Consider the following 22289-nt stretch of genomic DNA (forward strand, 5'->3'; position numbering starts at 1 on the left):
ATGCAAAACAGATTTACAGCTAGCGGCCTAAACACATAACACTACTTTAGAGTTAATTACAAAATACCATTATAATTTTTTTCAAGGTGGAATTGCTGCTGTTAATGCTATAAATATAAAGCATGTGCAACACTTTATATGAACTATATGTTTGGAATATATGGTTTCTACCAAATAATTTCATCACTAGTTATGAAAAAACATTTTTCTCCCTTTCTCACTTCCATCTGTGGCAATATCAGGGGGAGGGGGGCATGCAGATTTCACATATTGTGTAGATGAGCCAACTATTGGACAAGTTTTCTATGCTTTTCATTTTACATTACTGAGTGTCTGAGAGACAATAGAGCCTTGGTAGATTCTGGCACAGCTATAGCATTCAAATAGTTTAATAGTCAATTAAAAAATACTTAGTAGCACCTGGCTGCTGTTTAATTTGCACCGCTTTGAAGAGAAAACATGTTACTTAAAGCACTTAACAAGTCTAAAATCCTGGCTGGAAAACACAGGAAGGAAAACATTGCACAGGGTTTTCTAGAATGCACATTAACGTAGAAACAATGGCTTTAAATTAGAAGTCACCACTGCAGTATGGCCTAAGGCGAAGAACCTATAATCACGGATGAAACATAGCTCCTATCCTATAAAGCAGCACACTGCCTTAGGCTTAGACGTTTACTCCATCAACATTATCCATAACGCATGCCCTGCCCCGCAAACAACTCACCATTCCTTTACAGAAACACCAGAGAAGACAATGAACTGTGGATGAGCAGACAAGCAATACACCTTTAGTAAAATACCATAATCAAATGGCAAAACTTTGGTTCAAGTGCTATGCTTGCTTATTTCAACTATGTTCAAGTCAAAAGAACTAGCAGTTGTTATTTTAAAATTTGTGGAGCCACGGTACTATCCAAGAAAGGCTTAAGTCACAGTGGTTGTGTGGTTAGACTTCACGCTGAACCATGGCTTAGTGCTACGTGAAGGAGCCTAGCTTCCTCCTGGGCATGCGTGCTTACCATTCGTGCGGCTGAAAGAAGCAGTTTGGAAGCGTCATGCCTTCCTGCCGTGCCCAAACTAGTTCCAGCACGCCCGATTCACAGCCCGTGGTTTGAAGCTGGCTTGTTTTGAATCTCACAGCTAATGTTAAGCAACAATAGCTGGCTCACACAACACAAGAAGATGCTAAAATGGAAGAAAAATGTTTTTGAAGGCCACATAAGAAGATGGGGCAGTAGTGGTGGCAGGGAGTCCAGGAGGAGATTAGGTTCGTTCCCATAGCATCAAATCATTGTTTTGCACAGAAACGGGGAGCCTGCGGCTCTCCAGATGTTGCTGCACTACACCACCCACCCATTGGTCATGTTGGAGTCTTAGCAACATCTGGAAGGCTACAGGTTACCTATCCAAGGGTTAGTGTAGTACCTGGATGAGATAAAAGTCAAACACAGCTTAGTGAATCTATGCAAAACTATTGGACCTACCTTTCGTGAGGCTCCTCTCACCAGATCCTTGACATCCGTCCTCATCATCACATTCTCCGCTGGATCCCACCTCTTCATTCATTCCATTCCCACTGCCGCCGTCCCTGATAGCCATTCTTTCCGACTTTAAGTTTGTTTTCTCCGTCGCCCCCTAAAACGTAAAATAAAATGTTGGCTATCGTTTTAGTGATTTTCTACAGTTCGGTCTTCAGAGGAAAGGTGCTGGGGGCTTCCTTATTTCATTGGCCCGTTTCCCCATTGGAAGCCACGTTCTTGCAATTTCATATCAGCCCATATCAAACAGCACAGAGTCACCGAATGGAAGGTGGGACGTTATTGAAGAGCTCATAAATGAGACCCTGGGCATTTGAGGTCCTGGAACGCACATATGGCTGAGTGAAATCTCCAACGTCAATCTTTCACTTTACAGCATCTTTCACTTGCAGCTTCTTTGATGTTAGGTTGAGCAGGGGGCTGTCATTTTTCAACCACTTCCTTTCCCCACTTTCCTGAAGTCAGTAATTGCATTGGCTAGGAGCTGGAATATGACACAATGAATGTTCAGTGAAAACCCCCAGGGATAAGGCTAGCTATAGAAGTGGCTCATAAGAACAGAATAAGGACCCTACTGGATCATAACAAAAACCTATCCGGTCCAGTATCCTGGTCCCATAACAGACAACCAGATTCCTATGGGAGTGGAAGAGCACTCTTCCTGCTTGCGTTCCCCAGCAACTGGTATTCAGAGACCTACCGCCTTGGATCCTGGAGGTAATACAACCATCACTACTACTAGTAGGCATTAGCAACCTTATTCACCATTCTTTTAAAGCTGTTCAAGTTGCTGGCCATCACATAAAACCGAATTCTGGAGCCTAAACATACACTATATGTACTTCCTTTTGGTCCTTTTTACAGGACACACACCACCATCTTGAGGTCAAAGACTTATGGGAAAACTGCCACATATGTTGATTTTTACTTGTTTTCCTCAAGTAGAGATTCTGGACTCTAAAGCCTCAAGGCTCCTGTACTGCTGCAGGATGCACCACATACACAAAAATTCTTTTTGGGAGGAGGGGTAGTAGTAGAGGCAGGCTGACTATCAGAATGCTGGAAGGCTACTGATGGGACCATAGTAGTCCTCTTTTTTTTTTTTTGTTCTTTTGTTTGCCAAGACCTCCCTCCTTAAGCTGGAGGCAGAGGAAATGAAGATCGGGTTGCAAAGAAAGACTTCTGGGTATTTTTCTTAGGACAGGGTGAGGAACTACATAGTGCTGCTCCAGATGTTGTTAGACTATAGTTCCCAGGCAATATAGGCCGATGTTGGTGCTGATGGGAGTTGGAGTTCAACACTGACCCTTGGAGTCCCTCTCAACTCTACAATACAATCATACAGAGGGCCACAATGCAATCAACCTATTTGCAATCAGTATAACATTTTTTTTTTGTTATGCAAATATCAGCCAGAGAGAAGTATTGGGACCACGGCAGGTAGGGAGGGAGAATTTAGCTCTTCCTCTTCTATAGTTCTGACAAGCCTTTCTGAAGCTGTTGTTTGCTTTTCAAGGCCTCCACTAGTGCAAGTGGGATGAAAAGCATAAACATCACTGAAAATTTTGAGGGGTTTTTTTCTACCTTTAGTCTCAAAACTTCAGCTTCCCTTTGTATGATCATTTACAACAATCATCATTTTGCTGGGGCTGCTTTCATTTTCAATGGTTTGAAACGTCAGTATTGTATAGCTGTTCTAGTTACGGGGTGTATAGCAGGAATTAGAAAGGATTATCAGTTTTCCCCATAACATCTCCTCCCCCTTTTTTCATCAAAAGAGACTGTGTAGTTACTAAATACTCCCCCTCCCACTGTTCATTTTTTTATTATTATTACTCCTAGGTGACCCACTAGCTGTCTCCCTGAAGACTGGACAATGGTGAACACTGCAAGAAATGGACAATTGCTTTCTTATGCTCACAGCATTCAAACAATGGAGGAGGTAGGTGGTAAGACTAGACGCATACTGAGTATGTTGACATATACTTACATTACACACCATTCAGTGATTTATCACAATCTTTCATGGGAGGCAACAAAAGCATGTATCATCAACAAATGCTCCTTTCTTTTGGAGAAACACAGGGTAATTATTCAGCCCTATTGCAAGAAGTTCACGGTGTCACACTTTTTACAGATGGGCATCAGAGACATGATTTGTGTCCACATGACAATATCCAATTGTAGTTCAGTTTTATTTTTAAACAAGCAGCTTGATGTTCATCATTACTATTATTCATTATCTGAAAGCCTGATGTCATTCCGACATGGTAGAACGAGCTTGCTTTTAAAAGTCTTTTTATACATGATGAAGGATTGCTTCATTGTCTCATAGATTTCTGTTGTGTTTTGGCTGTAAGATAACTAGACACAGTCAGCTTTCTACGGCCTTCCTGTTGAATAAATGCTTATGTTTTACGGAGCCAATGTATAATTAAATACAGGCTTATATGACTGCTTGCCACTGAAAGAAGTCATATTTACTCTCTATGAAAGGCAGAAAATCCTGTTAAGAGTTATTCAGCACTAATAGCTCATTTCTGGCCATGGCAAGAGGCTGATTCTGACTATGCTCCCTACTGAATTCAATGGGACATATTTTCATGTCATTCCACATAGTCTGGCAATTTGAATGGGCTTCGCGTAATAACTGGCAATTTGTGTGCATCGCGTAATAACTGAGCACAGCTGCTTTTCTTGTGCAATTTTTTTACTGCGCTCTTTTCAGGAGAAGAAAACCAGTTTTGTCCCACCTCTGCAACCTGTTTTGTAGTGCTGGTATTGCATTAATTCTAATAACCATCTCATACTGTATGGAAATGCTCCCAGCCTGCCTGTTTAGTTTGACAAGATCAACTGTACTACCACATACAGATTTTACCTCCCAACCTGTAACTTCCTTTTTGCTCTGATCACCTTCACCTGCAGAGTTCAAAATGTTTCACTTTCTCTACTGAGATTTCTGAAAGGTTTCTGGCAAAAGGGATAAGCAAGTTAAGCTTTGCAAGAACAAAACCATTTAGTAAAAGGTTCCATATGCTGATTCCTCTGTTGGATCAAGAGCTGTAAGCGCAAATGAGATGCTAGGAAAGACATCCAATGCAATTCTAGCCCGTGTGGTATCTTGAAGACAGGATACGTTTCCCTACTTGCTGTCTCAGGCCTTACTGTGTATGACTTTGCGCGGAACCACAACGCACCCATCATTTAGGAAAACTCTGAGAGGGTATGCCAAACAACACTGTAGGATTGGAAATGAAGAACAATCATATGGAAGAAGATCTGGGAGCTTGCCAGCATACCTTAAGGGCTAGTTTATTGTCTGTCCTTCTGTGAAAGGATACAGGATTACACCCAGAGACCACAGCTTCAGTTTCTTAACCCTACACTGTTAGAAACAGGGACCATGACAACAACCTAAGTGTGTCTGTTTTCTAGTGTAAAAAGGAGACAGAAGTGAAACTTTACTAATCAAGCCAAAATTGAATTGATATATGGGGCTGGATAGAATGCACACAACCTGCAGATAAATATAAATATGAACAGAACTTATCTAATTTACTCCTTCCCCCCTCATATAGTGTTAGATTTATTCTAGCAAGCCAGAAGGATACGGTGTAACAACATTAATGACCCTTACAGAGAAGATTCATAGTAATAAAAGTAATCCATCATCAATTCCTGAACCCAGCTCTCCACAGCCTTGTCTGATATGCTTTCCACTATGCCACACTTGTCTTACAAGGATCCCATTCAAATAAAGCTGACTAATAGTGCGTGCTTGGAATATAGAGGCCTGAATTCTGTACGGCAATTGCATTCCAAAATGCCTCTTCACTTGATTGTTGTGGTAACCTTCAGCAAACCTTTGCATTCAAATCCCCCCAGTAGGCAATCACTGCAAAACAACAGAAACATCCAGAACTGTCCTGCTTCCCCCCACTTTAATCATCTACAAAGATTGAGAGTGGAATCCTGGCTCTCACTTGCTGTTGCTTTCCTGAAGGCCAGAAAGACATTTGGCATGGATCATTTACTAACCAAAAGCATGATCTTTCAGCAAGACTTTGGCAGTTAATTTCCTTTTTTAATATGCCGTAGCAAATTATGTATTGGCGTCTAATGGGATGAGCAAATGCCATTGCTGACTTTTGCACAAATGATGCAATAAAGCGTCCTTATGCAAATGACTTAAAAGTGTGATCTTTGCTTAGAGACATATAGGAAGCAACCTTAGCCAATTTGTCTGTATCATTTGTCTATCGACCTGGTATACAGTACAGTACAAGTACTCTGACCAGCAGTGGCTGCCTGGATCTCAAGTACAGTGGTACCTTGGGTTAAGTACTTAATTTGTTCCGGAGGTGCGTACTTAACCTGAAACTGTTCTTAACCTGAAGCACCACTTTAGCTAATGGGGCCTCCTGCTGCTGCTGCGCCGCCAGAGAATGATTTCTGTTCTCATCCTGAAGCAAAAATCCTGAAGCACTATTTCTGGGTTAGTAGAGTATGTAACCAGAAGCATGTGTAACCTGAAGCATATGTAACCTGAGGTACCACTGTATATCATCTTTTGAAAACAGATATGCTAGGGATCTGGGGCTCTCTATATGCCAAGTCTGTGCTCTACCACTGAGTTATAGCCGCTACCCTGACATGCTAATAGTTTCTTGACATTAATTTCAATAGACTTCTAATACAGTTAAATAACATTCTCTTAATATGTTTGGATTTCTTTTTTCAATTTTTAAATAAAATTGTACTTTGAATAGTTTCGGTATTCTCAGTAAAGCCCATGGCATGCATTGTTCTAAAAACCATTCATGCCATTCCCCATCTAATTCTTTTTATCATTTCATGGTTTAAGGCTGCAATCCTAGGCATGCTTGCCAGGAAGTAAGGCCCACTGAACTCTGCAGGGACTTAAATTTGAGTAAACATGCATTTGTTCTGGCTGTTAATCTTTTCATCATCTTTCGGACTTTCAAGTCTTTTACTTCACAGGTTCTGTACCTATAATGTGAAGATATTTTAGAAGCAAGGGATCAAACAAAAGAAAGTTTTAGAAGCAAGGGATCAAATAAAAGCTAGTCATCTATGCCAGCTTTAGTGCCTACAGGATTCCTAAAGCTGTGTTTTAGCCTGGATTTCTATATAGCACATGGCTATTTTAAATGGATGCCTTCCTGGAATGATGGGCAATATTATCAAAATTATATTAAGGAAACTAAATATTTTCAGGGTTGTTTTTTTAAGTAAACAAGTACCGTAACTGTGTATTATCATAACCATCATCATCTTTATTATATTTTAATTTTTATCTTTATTACTCATCCTTCACCAGCAGGTCTGGAGGGGGGGGGTTTACTATCAACTCCACCTCCTCCAGCCCAAGGACGTTGTGTGGGGCCTTTCAGAGGAGAAAAGGGGGGAGATGGTAGCTTTGGGCACCAATGAATGTTTCGTGTTTGAAAGATGGGATTGAAATACTAATAAATTAGTAGGGATAGAGAAGAAATTTTGTTTGTTTGGCACCTTAATGCAAATCTGCACAATTCACATTCCTGAAACAGTATAGAAACAAAAAATGCACCTATCCTCTAATTCACACTTTTCCAAATTTTGTACTGCAAGAAATTATGTACAACAATGTGAATATTATGGAGAAGTGTGCATAAAAACACATATATTAGTGAAAAGTGTACACAAAAGATTGTTATTGTCTTCCACATGTGACTCAGGGTGATATACAAAATATACTGAAACAGTATATTTAAAAAGCAATACAAAATGGACACCCATGGCAGTCCGCTAAATGCATTATGGGGAAAACCACTTGCAAAAATTCACGTATTCTGCAAAAACGCATCCCAAAATGTACATATTTGGAGAAATGCTGACAAATTTTTAGGAAGGGTTTTTATACAAAAATAACAATCCAATGCGGAAATCTAGTTAACCAAACTCAAAATGGGGAGAAAAAAAATATAACTGAGGTACACCAGCACTGAAAGATTTGTCCATCTGCAACAGTCAGCCAGCAGTTCACTGCCATATAAATGTCCTCATTACACCTTAGCGGTGGGTTGTGTTTTTATTTATTTATTTTGCACTTCTGCAAATCTCATGGTTTCCCTAGGTATGCTGATACCTCCCCCTCTGGTACACAGGTGGTATGAAGTTGGCTACATAAGTGATGGTACTCTCCCTCTGAAGAACAGATATAGTGGAATAGTCTCCATGGTGACATGCAGTATATCTGTGAGTATCAGAGACTGGGGGTATACAATGAGGAAGATGGTTGCTTCCCTGCCCAGTTGTGTACTTCCTGGAAGACCTTTGGTCCGATCTAGCAGGACTGTTACTTATTTTGAAAATTTATACGTTGCTTCATCTTCGGTGAACCCAATCACAACAAATCACTGAAACAAGCCAATAAGCTACTAATCACTTCTTATACTCTTACCAAATTCATCAGAAAACTTTTTACGCAGTGTGGTTTTCAGCAGGGCTGTGCAGATATGAGGGAAAACTCTTTCCGAGATAAATTTGTGGAATTAATGACTGATCAGCATGAACCTGTGATAGAACTGTCCTGCTTAAACATTTGCACCTGCCAGCTTTGAGGCTAGTAATAACAGGGCAAGAACATTCTGTTTGATCAGACCTAGGAAGTGTGAAATGAGACGTGTCTGCAATCCGGAAGCTTGTCTCACTCCATCAGCCCTTGAATGGCACCATTTTGAGGAAGCATGTTCTGATGGGTTAAGCGAATAAACAGTGCTCCCCCCAAATTGTCAGATAGACGTGAACAAAACCCTTTTTTTCCTGCTTTGTACTCCGACAGCAATTACCTTGCTTGTTTGCTAAAGGAAATGTTCATGACATGCTCTAGTGCATGTTAATTCTGTTTCATGTTGTCAGATAATTATTTGTTTCCAAGCTCTGCATTAGTTTGGATTATTCTCATGACAACATGAAAAGTTTGACATTTCTCCATGAAGACTGGAGAACATTCTCGCCATTTATAACAGCAAGGTCTCAGGCAGTGTCAAATTAGTAAAATCACATACATAGTTATATGCAAAGCTACTAAGAAAATGGATGACTTTACTTGAACCCTCCAATAGTGAGAATATAAATTATATTTAAAGAATATGATCAAACAAATTAGCACTGAGCTAACTTCTTTGGTCTTGATCTGAAAAAAATAAATCCCAAACTACCTAGTTTATTTGGCTACTGTAGGTTTGAGTTGCATATATACGTCGGATTACAGACGCTTCAGGTTACAGACTACAGAAATAGTACCTTGGGTTAAGAACTTTGCTTCAGGATGAGAACAGAAATCGCACGGTGGCGGCGCAGCGGCAGTGGGAGGCCCCATTAGCTAAAGTGGTACCTCAGGTTAAGAACAGTTTCAGGTTAAGAACGGACCTCCAGAACGAATTAAGTTCTTAACCCGAGGTACCACTGTATAGGTATAACTCTATCCTGTTTCTACACAATTTATCAGTGAAACAGGGTTGATGTGTACATTATGATTGGCTTTTTCCTTTCTTTTTACAGCTCATGTATGAGGAATATAACATGAAGAGTATAATGCAGAAACCAACAGAGCACTGCAACATCTGTCAAGGTGGTTGGAGGTCCAACTGAACATCCCTGATAATGGAAATGGGTGCTGCAGTTGACATAACAGTTCTTGTGCAAACTGAGAAAAGAGAAAATGAGAAGGCAACTATAACATGATTCAATGGTTGCAGAATCCCTTTTAATTCACACCTTCCTCATGCCCATGGAAGGGACAGACCACAGCTGTTGGGGCCACACCCTACGGGCATTGAATTCTACGTTTCCGAGCACAATTCAAAGTGTTGGTGTTGACCTTTAAAGCCTTAAACAGCCTTGGCACAGTATACCTGAAGGAGCATCTCCACCTCCATTGTTCGGCCCGGATGCTGAGGTCCAGCACCAAGGGCCTTCTGGTGGTTCCCTCACTGCAAGAAGCAAAGCTACAGGGAACCAGGCAGAGGGCCTTCTCAGTAGTGGCACCTGCCCTGTGGAACGCCCTCCCATCAGATGTCAAAGAGATAAAAACTACCTGATATTTAGAAGATATCTGAAGACAACCCTGTTCAGGGAAGTTTTTAATGTGTGACATTTTAATGTATTTTTAATCTTTGTTGGAAGCCACCCAGAGTGGCTGGGGAGACCCAGCCAGATGGGCAGGGTATGAATGAATGAATGAATGAATGAATGAATAAATAAATAAATAAATAAATAAATAAATACTACTCGCTCCACCGCTGGTATCTGTGCTTTCAGTGGGACATATGAAAAGGGGAACCTAAGTGCATTCAGCTATATGTGTATAGATGCCTCTTTTCAGACATCTTGTCAGATAGAAGTGAACAAAACCCTTACTGAATGTACCAATCAGGGCGAGCCCAGCAGGGCCCCTCCCCCTATTTACATGGTGGGATTGCACAAAAGAGCAACACAGATTTTCCAAATCAAGCATTTTTAGCACCCAGAGGCACCAAATGTGTGCATTTGTCTCTGCTGCGCAAGTGCCTACCCACACCCTCTTCAGAGCCAAAGAATGTACAGTCAAGGCATCTCCCAAATCAAAGTGAATAGAGAGGAGAGGCTGTTGCTTGTGAAACTGTCTATGAGCCTTAGAGTGAGTGGGGGGGTGGGTGAATCTGTCCATTCTGGTTTCTCTCAGTTTCCCATCCTTCCAGTCTTAAATTCAGTTTTCCATGTTTCCACATCAGTTTGTGTGGGTATTTTTTAAAATCCTTGCCAAAATTCACCAGTGAGTTTATTCTAATATACATATGTTTGTATGCAATTGTGCCTATTAGACACATTTTTTTTGCAAAGCTATTTACCCTAGTAAAATGCATTTTTGTATGTTGTGTTCATAAATGCATGCATTCTTATGCACACTGCAGCGCAGTACATGCTTTTTTGCACCCATGGTTTCTCTGGAAAAGTGCACTGAGAAATATGGAGAAGTATGAAATTTGAAGGATGGCTGGGTTTCAGTTTATGTATTGTTTCAGAAAGTGACAACTAGGTCAGTTCACCTCTAAAAGCAAACTGAATGAAATTTCTCCTCCATCCCTAATATTAGTGAGTAATACTGTTGGTCCATATAGCCAAGTACTGTGCATTATGCCTGGCAAAGGATCCAAACCATTATGCACATGTATATCCCAGCCCTGCTGCCAGAAGTCCTTTCACAACGCAATCCCAACCATGGTTAATCAGAAGTAAGTAAGTAGGGTTGCAATGGTAGCCTAAAATGCTGGAGATTGAAGCTGTGCCATTATGCACACAAAGTATGCATTCTTCGACCAGGATAGATAGATGATAGATGATCGATAGATAGATAGATAGATGATAGATAGATGATAGATAGATAAATAGATGATAGATAGATAGATATAAATATATATATAGTATATAAAGTCTGCAACTGTAAACACACATCTAAATTGTGCATGTTTACATATTGCCACATTTTACTGGTACTAAAAATGCCGGATTGTACAAAATTATCATGCTACATACTTAATATGTAGATGAAAGTTTAATATCTAGCTAATATGCAGGGATATATTATTGTAAGCAGAAAAATTAGTCAGTATGAGCACATTCAGGGCAGGCACAGCTATCCTGCAATTCCCCCCCCCCAAGACAACCTTACTCTAGTAGGAACAACAACAACAACAAAACATGTTCAGTTCTATGAAATAGCTGTGTTTGTGGGGAAAGTATGATAGGTTGCTGTTGGAATGATTTTTTTAAATAAGCAGTTTATTAAAATGGAGAAATAATGCAGTCTTAATCATCACTGCAATTAAAACAAATTTACATTATTTATCCCATTTATTTAAATATCCACAAATATCACATTATACACGAACACTACAGATGGATACACAGCTTGTATGGGAAATCACGATTATTTGTTAAAACAAAGGATCATTTATGCAAACAAGATGAAGACTTCTATGCAGTTAGCTTGTCAGAAATATTAATGATCCACTTGTATGTTAGGCTGCCTTGATTTAGCCTCAGGCGATTCTCTCACAGCTACTCATTAAATACCAAGAAAGAGACGGCACACAGAGATTATGTGTTAATTTTTTTAAAAACAGTACTTCATATTTCTATTGTTCTCCTGCAAGCAGGGGCGGATTTAGGTTTGATGAGGCCCTAAGCTACTGAATGTAATGGGGCCCTTTATATGTCCAGCTGTCCCTTGTCAACAACAAATTGCCACTGTTTTTTGTGTTGAATACATGCTATGTGGTAATTTATGGACCTTATAGGTATCTAAAGCCATTTGCACATGTTGCCATGCAACCAGTCCAGGCAGAATGTAGGCACCCTATATATAGAAATGAGCAAACCAGTGATATTTTAGGGAGTAGACTAGCAGACGGGGCCCATTACTTACATCATAGGAGCTTACACAACACAAAACACAGTTGCTATATGTAGGTTGTATTTTATTTATTTTTTATCTTATATTTTGGAAACGTACATCCAGTTTTTCCCTCTTTAATTCCCCCCCCCCAAGAGAGTGGGGCCCTAAGCTATAGCTTGTTTAGCTTATATGTAAATCCGGCACTGCCTGAAAGTAATAGGCTTCAGCACGGACCTCTATTCTACAACATGCTAAGAACACAGGTGTGTTAAAACATATGTGTCGCTATGGATACATGCCTGACAAGTGCAATTCTATGCATGTTGACTCAGACACAAGTCTCACTGATTTCACTGGGACTTTCTCTCAGGTAAGGGGGGGGTACAGGATAGCGAGTTCAACCATTTTGGTTTCCCGTCTCCAACTACATTATAGGACTTTGCTTAGCTACAGGAAAATGCCACAGCGACTCGTGATTAGTTTGGGCTCCTGGGGGAATAAATGTGTTTCACCCTCATATGTATGAAGCAAGCATTTCTGCCTTGTTTCCACCTGTTTCCCCAGGGTCAGTGGAACACTGGATTTCTTGGGCCTATTATGAGATGGTTTTTCCAAAGCGTGTTCACCTTCATGCAGAGCACGTGTTGTGGTGGGGTCTGGCAAGCCACCCCTCTGTTGCTGGGTGGGTCGTTTAGATGGCCATCTGCAGTGATTGGGCTGTTTGGGTTACTGGGGAAATTTTGATGCTGCCAATTAGTGGGATGGACCAAAGGTTTTATATTCAGGGCACGCAGCACTTACTGTGCTCTTTTGCTGTGTGCATCGGATCACCCACTCACCCTCCCTAATTTAGGGCTCTTGCGTTGACCTTGCTATGCCTGTCATGGGGTCGTCTGCTTTTGGGGCAGGGGCCTGGTAGGAATTTTGTCCATTTGGCTGGTGCCATTTGGTTTTTGCCTACTGCGTAGCAAATTGTCATAACTTGTAAGGTTGTGGTTAGGCATTGGTTAAAAAATTGGTTGGTGGAGGGGGTGCTTGCCCCTCCAATGCTGCTGCTGCTGCAAGGGAATTCCGTTAAAGGAATCCAGGGGCTTGCCATCCTTTCGTCCAAATCCCTGGTTGGGGCTTGGGCCGCGCAAGCCCCTGGGAGCATGCGGGGAGAGGTGAGGGTCTGATTCCCAGCTCCATCTTTCTCCCCAACATGTTTTCCCTTTCTGACTATCTCAGGCGTGCGAATGTCAGTTCTGTCCCGGGGCGGGGACAGATAGTCGGAACCAATGCCTAAGCAGCCACTCACATTTATGTACTTAAATAAAGTTGTGGCCAAAATTATGCCAAAAACCTTAAACAAGTATGCAACAACAGCAGCAAGAATACTTCTTGCCAAGTACTGGAAGACACAAGATCTACCCACCGTGGAGGAATGGCAGACGCAAGTGATCGACTACATGGAGATGGCTGAAATGACTGGCAGAATCCGTGATCAGGGAGAAGATTTGATTGAACAGGATTGGAAAAAGTTTAAGGACTATTTACAAAAATATTGCAAAATCTTTGAGTGTTAATATGATGTGGGAAGTGAAGGTAACAGGGTTTGTGTGACTTGGTTAAATGTGAATTAAAAGAAGAATGTTAAAAAGGATAGGGGGTTATGAACGGAACATTATTATGTCATAGTATATAAGATGAGGTATGGATTAAAATAATGGAAAATCGGGACATAATAATTAGAAGAATATAAAATTAAGTATGGTTTAAATAAGGTTTTGAATTTGCTGAATTGGATTGGAATAAAGAGGAACACAAAAAAGGGGGATGTGAGGAGGTCAAGACAGAGGGGTATGGAACTTTATAAATTTAAGAAAAAGGGTTTTTCTTTTTTCTTTTTTTCTATTTTTTTTTCCTGCTATATATTTTTGTTTTTCTGTTGTATTTGTTTTTTATATGAACTTTATGTATGGAAATGATACATTTTGAAATGATGAATCTTTTGTTTTGTAAAATCTTAATAAACATTTATTTAAAAAAAAACAAAAACCTTAAACAAAAATTCTATGTGAATTGTGATTTATTTGGGGATGGCTTGGGGGAGCTCGACACGCAACACATCCAGCCTTTGCATTTACCTGCACTATGGATGGAGGCCGAGGCAGTGGGAGCAGCATGGTCATTGCATCACTGCATATGCATTGCTACTACATTAAGAGCGTGTTCCATAAGGTTACTGAAGCACATAACAATTACAAAAAACCAACACTCACTGCAGATATTGTATTCTTATGCTAATTAAATGTTGTAAAAGCAAACAAACAAGGATAGGAAGCACACTCTGACACACTTTCCCTTTCATTCTTCAGGTTTAATTAAGGAACCTAGAATAATTCTTGCTGCCCTGGCTATCAAAAGAATAAAATGCATGAATGTTATTGGAATTAACTTTTATTTATTTTTTTAAAAAGATATTTATTGAGGTTTTACAAAGACATAGGTTATTGGAATTAACTTTTAAACATTATTACATTAGCAATAAGATTTTTTATTTTTATTTTTTAAAAGGAGTTACCATGAAGAACAATGACTTAATCATTTTCTTCACTCTAATATTGGTTTATTTATGGATTGCCATTTACATTTCTCTCAAGGCTATTTACAAGGCAATCTTGGATATATTTTCAGGGCAAATGGATGCTTATTCCCATGCACTGTTCCATGTAGTATTGAGTGAGAAGTAGTTCAAACATTTGAGTCCTTCTACCAATCAATTTGTTCAAATGGTGATGGTGTGTAAACTGCCAACCTCACCCTACACACGAGACAAACACTAGAAATATTTCTCTACCGGACAAATTCCCAGTGCATAAATTAGTTTAATCCCTATGCTAGGCCTTGCATGGATAAAATCACGTGGAGGACAATTATTACTGCCTGCTGAACCCTCTGAGCAGTTACTGAACACTTGAACCTTCAGAAGCTCTGTTTATCATTGTCCAGTCCTCCTATTCTCTGTTCCAGTTGGCAGCAACACACTAGACTTTGATAGGGTAAGGAATCTCCTGGTTGTACTACTATTTACATATATACCCAGGGGGAGCAAATCTAGGGATACCCATAACAAAAAGGAAAAGTCACATGGCCGAGAGCTCCATTTCAAAATACAGAGAAATGCAACTTTCAAAGCATGGCTGTATTCTGCTTCGTGGTTTCAGAAAGTGTGAATTACATAGGTTCGCCTGAAATGTGAACTGAATCAAATTTCAAGTTAGCTCAATACCTCTCCATGCAGCACATGGATTCAGGGAGGGCCCATGCCAACATCATGAGCCTTCTTTAAGAGGTCTGCTTTGCAAACCATCAACAAATGTCATCTTGATACTTGGAAGCTGCCCATCCTGAAATTTTGCACCACTGTAGGCCACTTAGCATTTGCATAATTTAATTAATCTTAATGCCTAAAAATGTGACATTTGCCCTTTACATAACATTGAATCAGACACTGCAATAAAAACAGAAGTGGCAGATGGTGGAAGCACTGGCTTATTTAAAATGTACTGGGAGGTTATCCTACATATTTTCTACTCCATTCCTGCAAAATAGTTAGGCCTCTAGCCAAGTATGCCAACTTTCATCCTTGCCTTGTGTTCCAAGACAACCTACCGGCTTTCTGGCTCCATCTGGTTCTTTCGCCCCACCATTTTCTTTCTCCACTCTTTCCTCTAGCTCTTTTGAACCTACATCACACATTTGATTCAGTAAATTCAGTCAACACTGCGCCTATTTTTCTGGCTCTGGATCTGCTTGGACTTGTCTCAAGACTCAGATCTGCATATATATGCAACCTGGATCTTACAAGTTGTCCAACTGAGTTCATAAACAGCAGCAGGGACTTGCAAATTATTGTGTGTGTGTGGGGGGGGGGAAATGTTTCTCTCAGCATGAGGGGCTACAGTGATGGCACAGGGTTTCAAGCAAATCCTGTTTGCCTGCTTCAAGACCATATATTAAAATAAAAATGTCATTTGCTGTCATTTCCCTATTGGAGTGCTCCAGTTACTTCATCATTCAATATATGGATACACGGAGAGATAGGCAGATTAAACAGATATTACATTGTCTATACAGCAGTTAATGAATCAGTGTATGCACAGACTAATTCTGCTCATTATGTACCTCAGGGTTTTCTTGCTGCTCTAATATGACAGCTTTTCTTCTAGAGGAATTATACTAAGATGCACATGTGCGTTATGTATTCTATTCTATTTTTATTTTTTATTTTGCTAGGGAAGCTGATAATGTGGAACCTTAATAAAAGACCTTCTGGTGTCAAGTTTTATCATTTGGAAGGTTTGGATTAATATGAAATGCACAGCTGAGGTACCTGTGGTCTGAAGTGCTTGAGAGACTCTTTTAATTGCCGCAATCTGTTGTTCCTCTCAGATCTATTTGGAAAGGTGTTCAGCAAGGCATGTGTTTTGCTGATGAGCTGCTCTACGTCTTGTAAAGCAGTAATATTTTGGCTTGTGTCAGATGTTGGCACTGCTGATACTTAAATGTTTAAGAAGAGGAAATGAAAGGATGAAGACTGAATGTTAAAGAGAGAGGCAGAGATATGTTAATGGATACTTGAAGTAATAGTGTGTGATAGGTTAAGTTGTTCTTCTCTTCTGTTGTGTTCCTTACAATAATCAGAACACGGAAATCAGCCGATAGGGAAGTATCGGCGTAAACATGATTCTAACAGAACACAGCAGTCCAAGTGAACTGCATCTCTACATCATGCCTGCTTGTTTTCATTGGCAATGGTGTTTTGTTTTGCTAGACTCCCCAAAATGGCCAACTTTGGTTCAAATTAAGTACTCTTTTAAAAAATAATTGCAGTGCATTAGAAGTAAGCTGGATGCATGATCCTTTATTGTGAAGTTATTCACCTTTGGAATTAAATATATGTATTAATCTTTTATTACATATATTTCCCTTGTTTGAATTGTTGGATAGCTACATGAATCAATAGTGCACAAAGCTGCATTACCATTTTGATTTTTGTGTGGTTTTATTGTATTGTAATCGTTGCATTGATATTTTCTATTAATTCTTAAAATATAAATAAATAACTAAAAATTTCTATAGGGCCTACAGCACTTGCCTTTTGCCTGCTCAAATTCTAGGTTTCCTTGTCAGATGTTGTTTATGAATGAGTCATGGAAACAACTCACAGGACTACCTAGTCTCAACTATTTTTTATTATTGTGCATCTTATGGAGCATCTTACCATTTTAATTTTAACATATAATTTTACGCACATCGCATAACATTTACATGTAACTAAGCACACTGCATACCCATAAACATTGTTTAATTCTGAAATAAATAATGATTGTGCAGCACTGCCCAATTGTCTTTCCCAACGTTATTAGGGATGAAAAATGTTAAAATCATATAACAACTACTGCCAAATGTTAATCCAATGGCGATCCCAGTGCAGGGTTGAATTCATTGCTCCTGGATGTACCCTAGGCAACACTGCTAGCTGAAGTAAAAGCTACTTGCAGCCTTAAAACTAGATTCTGGAGGATCATCCATATATCATTGCCTTCACAACAAGATGTTTCAGGTTGCTAAGCTTACCTATCTTCCTGTTTCTTGACAGACATGATGGAAAGGGCAATGCAAGGTGACAGCTAATGTTCTTTTTCAAACCTGCACTGAATATTTTGAAACTTCTGATAAGTATTTAATTTAGAATACCCCCATACTACCCCCCCACTGTATTTGATTGAACTTTTGCAGCTGTTTGGCATCTGTGAAATAGAAAGAATATAATAAAGGTCTGCTAATTTGAAAAGAAGAAGAAAAAGGATGCGGTTCTGGTAAGTATTCTGGGAAAGACATATTTAGTAACGCTAATAGAAACCTTCCACATCTCTGTTGAGATGTAATGCTGGTTTCTCACAATTACAGTTCTACTCTAATTCAGTTGTTCTTCTTATGATCTGTACACACATTTTAGCAACACTTCCAGGCATATTTTAATTCTTATTTGCAACGTTAGCTCTTCAGATTAAAATTAGACTATGCATAGAAAGAAGAGCCGTTTTCAATCGGCAAACTGATGTCTCCATAAAAGAAACCAAAATGTTGTCTACAAATATACCCCTCTGCTTCATTCCAGGGATCTTGTTAACACTGTACATTTGGGCAACACATTTCCAGTGCAAGCTCAAAATCTTCATAGAACATTTTCAAACCTTTGATCATTGAAGGGTGTCATGTGGCTTCAGACCACAGGCAGTAACCTTCTTTCACTGTTCCAAACTATTTTCAGCAAGTAGTTATACAAGGCTTAAACACCAGCAGAGCAATGATGGTGCAATGCCAGTACCCTATTCCTGGTTATTAGTGAGAACAATCTTCTGCACTCACATACCTGCCAAATTGTCTCTCCAAACTGGTGGTAAGGATTAAGTGGGAAATAGGGCGTGAGACAATATGATCATGTGGACAATATTAATGCCACCACAAATAAGAACATACTGCTGAGCTGAAATTTGGGGGCTATGCCCATTATATCTGAAGGAGCGTCTCCACCCCCATCGTTCTGCCTGGACACTGAGGTCCAGTGCCGAGGGCCTTCTGGCGGTTCCCTCGCTGCGAGAAGCCAAGTTACAGGGAACCAGGCAGAGGGCCTTCTCAGTAGTGGCACCTGCCCTGTGGAACGCCCTCCCACCAGATGTCAAAGAGAACAACAACTACCAGACTTTTAGAAGACATCTGAAGGCAGCCCTGTTTAGGGAAGCTTTTAATGTTTGATGTATTACGGTATTTTAATATTTTGTTGGAAGCCACCCAGAGTGGCTGGGGAATCCCAGCGAGATGGGTGGAATATAAATAATATTTATTATTTACCTCAGCTTGCACCTCAGCTTGCACCATGCCTAGAAACAAGGCTGTCTTTACCCAGGGGTGCAAGGGGTGCGGGGCACCCGGGCGTCGAATTCTGGGGGGCATCAGGTGCCCGCTGCTGAAGCCGCCTAAGCTCTTAACTGCGATCGGCTTTAAGATCCGTTCTCTTTTGCGGAAGAGCTGTGGAACCAATGTATCTGGTGCCGCCCCATAGTGGTATGTTTCATTTTCACATGATCGCAAAAATGGAAGGCGGAGCTACTGCTGCCACTTTTTTTTTATAGTTAGTGGATTTTGCTTTCCCCCTCCTTAAAAGCTGAACAGCTTAGACTTGTGCCCCTAAAAAAAGCTGAACAACTTTGGGCGCGCTGGGCGGATCTTTGCACCCCAGCGGCACATATGCTAAAGACAGCCCTGCCTAGAAATCACAGGTCCAAGAGGTTTCTTGCTTGTCCTATGTTTTTGAGGCACAGATCTAAGAAGTTTTCCATTTGCCCCGCTGCTTTTCTGAGGAAAATGCAATCTTTACTGCTGAATCGGACATTTACACATTCATATACTCTGTCCTCCATTTGACACTCCAGCAAGGCAAAAAAGACTTGCGAGGGGTAAAAGCAGGGCCAGTGAGGGGTATAGTCTGGGGAGATGAGAGTTACCAGGGCCAGAGAGAGAGGCATGAAGAGCTACATCTGGCCCCTGGGCTTCAAGTTCCCTACCAGTGACTACACTGATCAGGAACAGAAAATAAATTGGGTTAGAATAATAATTGTTTTCAAGGTGTGACTTAGTTTTTCTGTGGTGTTAGGAACAGTCTGAGCATTTTTTCTGCATTCAAAGAGCTCTGTTTGTGTCAGGATTTCTCCTGTCCATCACTTATAAATAAACAGGCAGCCCTGCTTAGGGAAGTTTTTAATATTTAATGCTGTATTGTTTTTAACATTCGATTGGGAGCCACCCAGAGTGGCTGGGGAAACTCAGAAACTGGGCGGGGTATAAATAATAATTTATTATTATTATTACTATTATTATTATTTAAGTTTCCACTGCTGACCTGTGTTCAAGTATATGACAAATTATGGCGAGTAGTGGCTGAAAAGGCAACTTGCACAGCAACAAAGGACACAAAATGAAATTCTCCCAGGCAACAATAAGATATGATCAGTATTTTCCCCATTGCTGAATGAATAATTCCACTAGCTACTAGACTTAAAAGTTTCCCTTTCCCAAAGAACCTGAAGCCAGCCCTCTAGGTTAATTAGCTTATTTGCAGCTTTTGGAAATGAGCCCCTTCAAGCAGAAAGGAGAATTATCAATATGGCTTAGACAAATGATCAAGTGTGCCGATACAGACGTAGCCAGCACCCTTTAAGTATAAGTCATTCCACCAGCACTCTGTGCCCTGGCCTTATCGCTGGAGACTGTCTTGGCAATACCTTCCACACTCGTGTCAGAATTACGTATGCTAATGCTATGCCTTCTTTTTAACTCTTCTTTGACTTTTACATAACCTTAAACATGGTCTCATTTCATCAAGGGCACACAAAATCCACTTTCCCCAGGATCAGTGGAAGTTTATCTTGTGCTCTTAGCAGGCACAACTCAAAGCTGTACGCAAAACGTTGCTCTGTTCTGTGCAGGAGACATGCCATTTTCCAGGGTGCTGATAACTAATACAAGACATCTAAAATATCCCAGATTTAGGATTATTAAGTACGTACCAGCCTCCTTGGGCCTGCCCATAAAAAGCAATTCTAGGATGAGAGGCTAAGATGGCACCCACTATTTCCAGGAACTCATCTGGTTGTGAGAATTTTTTGGATGAGCTGAGAGTTTGTTTCGACCCTGGGTGAGAACTGGAGACTGTCAGGGAGGGTGTGTCATAAGGAAAATCACCTGATACTGATTTTTATATATTAGTAACTTTGTATTCAGGTATTTTTTTAAAAATGTAGCCATGTTTTGTTGTAATATTGTGTTTTAAATTGTCTGTTGTTGCTTCAGTTTTTCTACACTGCTTAGATATATTTTTAATATACAGTGGTACCTCGGGTTACATACGCTTCAGGTCACAGACTCCACTAACCCAGAAATAGTGCTTCAGGTTAAGAACTTTGCTTCAGGATGAGAATAGAAATCGTGCTCCGGCGGCCCGGCAGCAACAGGAGGCCCCATTAGCTAAAGTGGTGCGTCAGGTTAAGAACAGTTTCAGGTTAAGAACGGGCCTCCAGAACGAATTAAGTACTTAACCCGAGGTACCACTGTATTAAGTGGTATAGAAATTAAATAAATGATCAATCAACTAAGTCCCACTAAACCCAGCAGAGCTTACTGTTGGAGTAAACTTGTTTAGCTTTGCAGTGCCTATGCAAAAAAAGAGAACTACTATGGAACGAACAGGGGCTATATTTCATCCTTATTGTGGGGGAGAGCCCACCCCATACATAATCTTTCAGGCACAAAGCTTATTGAACACAGCATATCTTTCCAAAGAAAAGCAACCACCTTTTGATTTATACTAGTAATATCATGTCCTCCCTGCATGAAATTCAAAGTACAAGATAATGTGCAATGCATCTCAGGAATAATGAAGGGAACCCCTGGTTAACTGGTTGTGTTTCAATAATACATGCAAGGACGAATAAAAGAAACTCAGGTGTGATTTTCCAGTTCCTCTTTTTGTATGGTTAAGAATGGGAAAGTCATCACCAGCAATTATTGTTGATTTATTTGCTTGATCCTCACCCTCTGAGTGGTTGCTCCCTTTAGTATCCACACTTACAGTGCAAATGTATGGAAAAGGGAGGAGGGAACCTTTGTGTATACAGATTTCCTGCTCTTTATCGAGGCAAATTGATTTATGCTAGAACCTTCATTTTGTTTCTATGGCATTCATCTTGGTTCCAATGTGCCCCAGTTCCATTTTGCACAACCCCCCCCCACCTGGTGCATTAATTCTGAATATGTTGGTGAGATATAAACATGAGGTGTTTCCTTAAGGCCACCAATGCTTTCCTGTTTGTGTCTCCAGGCTTTGTGAAGGAAACAAAGCAACATCTTTGAATTAAAAGCTCCAGAAGAACTGATTACCCTCTGGTCTTCTCCAAAACAAAAGCACACTGTTAAACTTCACCAGTTACTGATATATATTGGCCTGATATTTATTACAACATCGAAAACTAGGTTAATGAGCCATATGACCACTTTTGCACTCTACAGAAGTTGGTAATTAAAGTGCCTTTATTCTTCAGATTGTGAGAGGGTGAGTAGAAAATCAAGAAGAGTTCCCTTGGGGAAGCAAGAATGTTTTAATCGTTCTCACATCCCTAACAGGGGGGAAGATGTCATAGTAAAAGAGACTTTACTCTTCTCTAAGCAACCAGAGGGGTTGACCTGGAAAGCAAGGGACT

At 40.3% G+C, this 22289-nt stretch overlaps 1 protein-coding gene across 2 annotated transcripts in view; it reads right to left on the reverse strand.

Annotated features, from left to right (window-relative positions):
* The window catches only part of LOC128414531 (glypican-5-like), a 402464-nt gene that overhangs the window by 106968 nt on the left and 273207 nt on the right, over positions 1 to 22289 (reverse strand). For both annotated transcript variants that reach the window (XM_053389946.1, XM_053389947.1), the window contains one exon: positions 1488 to 1638. In XM_053389946.1, coding sequence (XP_053245921.1) covers positions 1488 to 1638 — 151 coding nt within the window. The remainder of the gene's footprint in view (positions 1 to 1487; positions 1639 to 22289) is intronic.

The sequence above is a fragment of the Podarcis raffonei genome, chromosome 5 (assembly GCF_027172205.1).
Source record: "Podarcis raffonei isolate rPodRaf1 chromosome 5, rPodRaf1.pri, whole genome shotgun sequence".
Taxonomy (NCBI): Eukaryota; Metazoa; Chordata; class Lepidosauria; order Squamata; family Lacertidae; genus Podarcis; species Podarcis raffonei.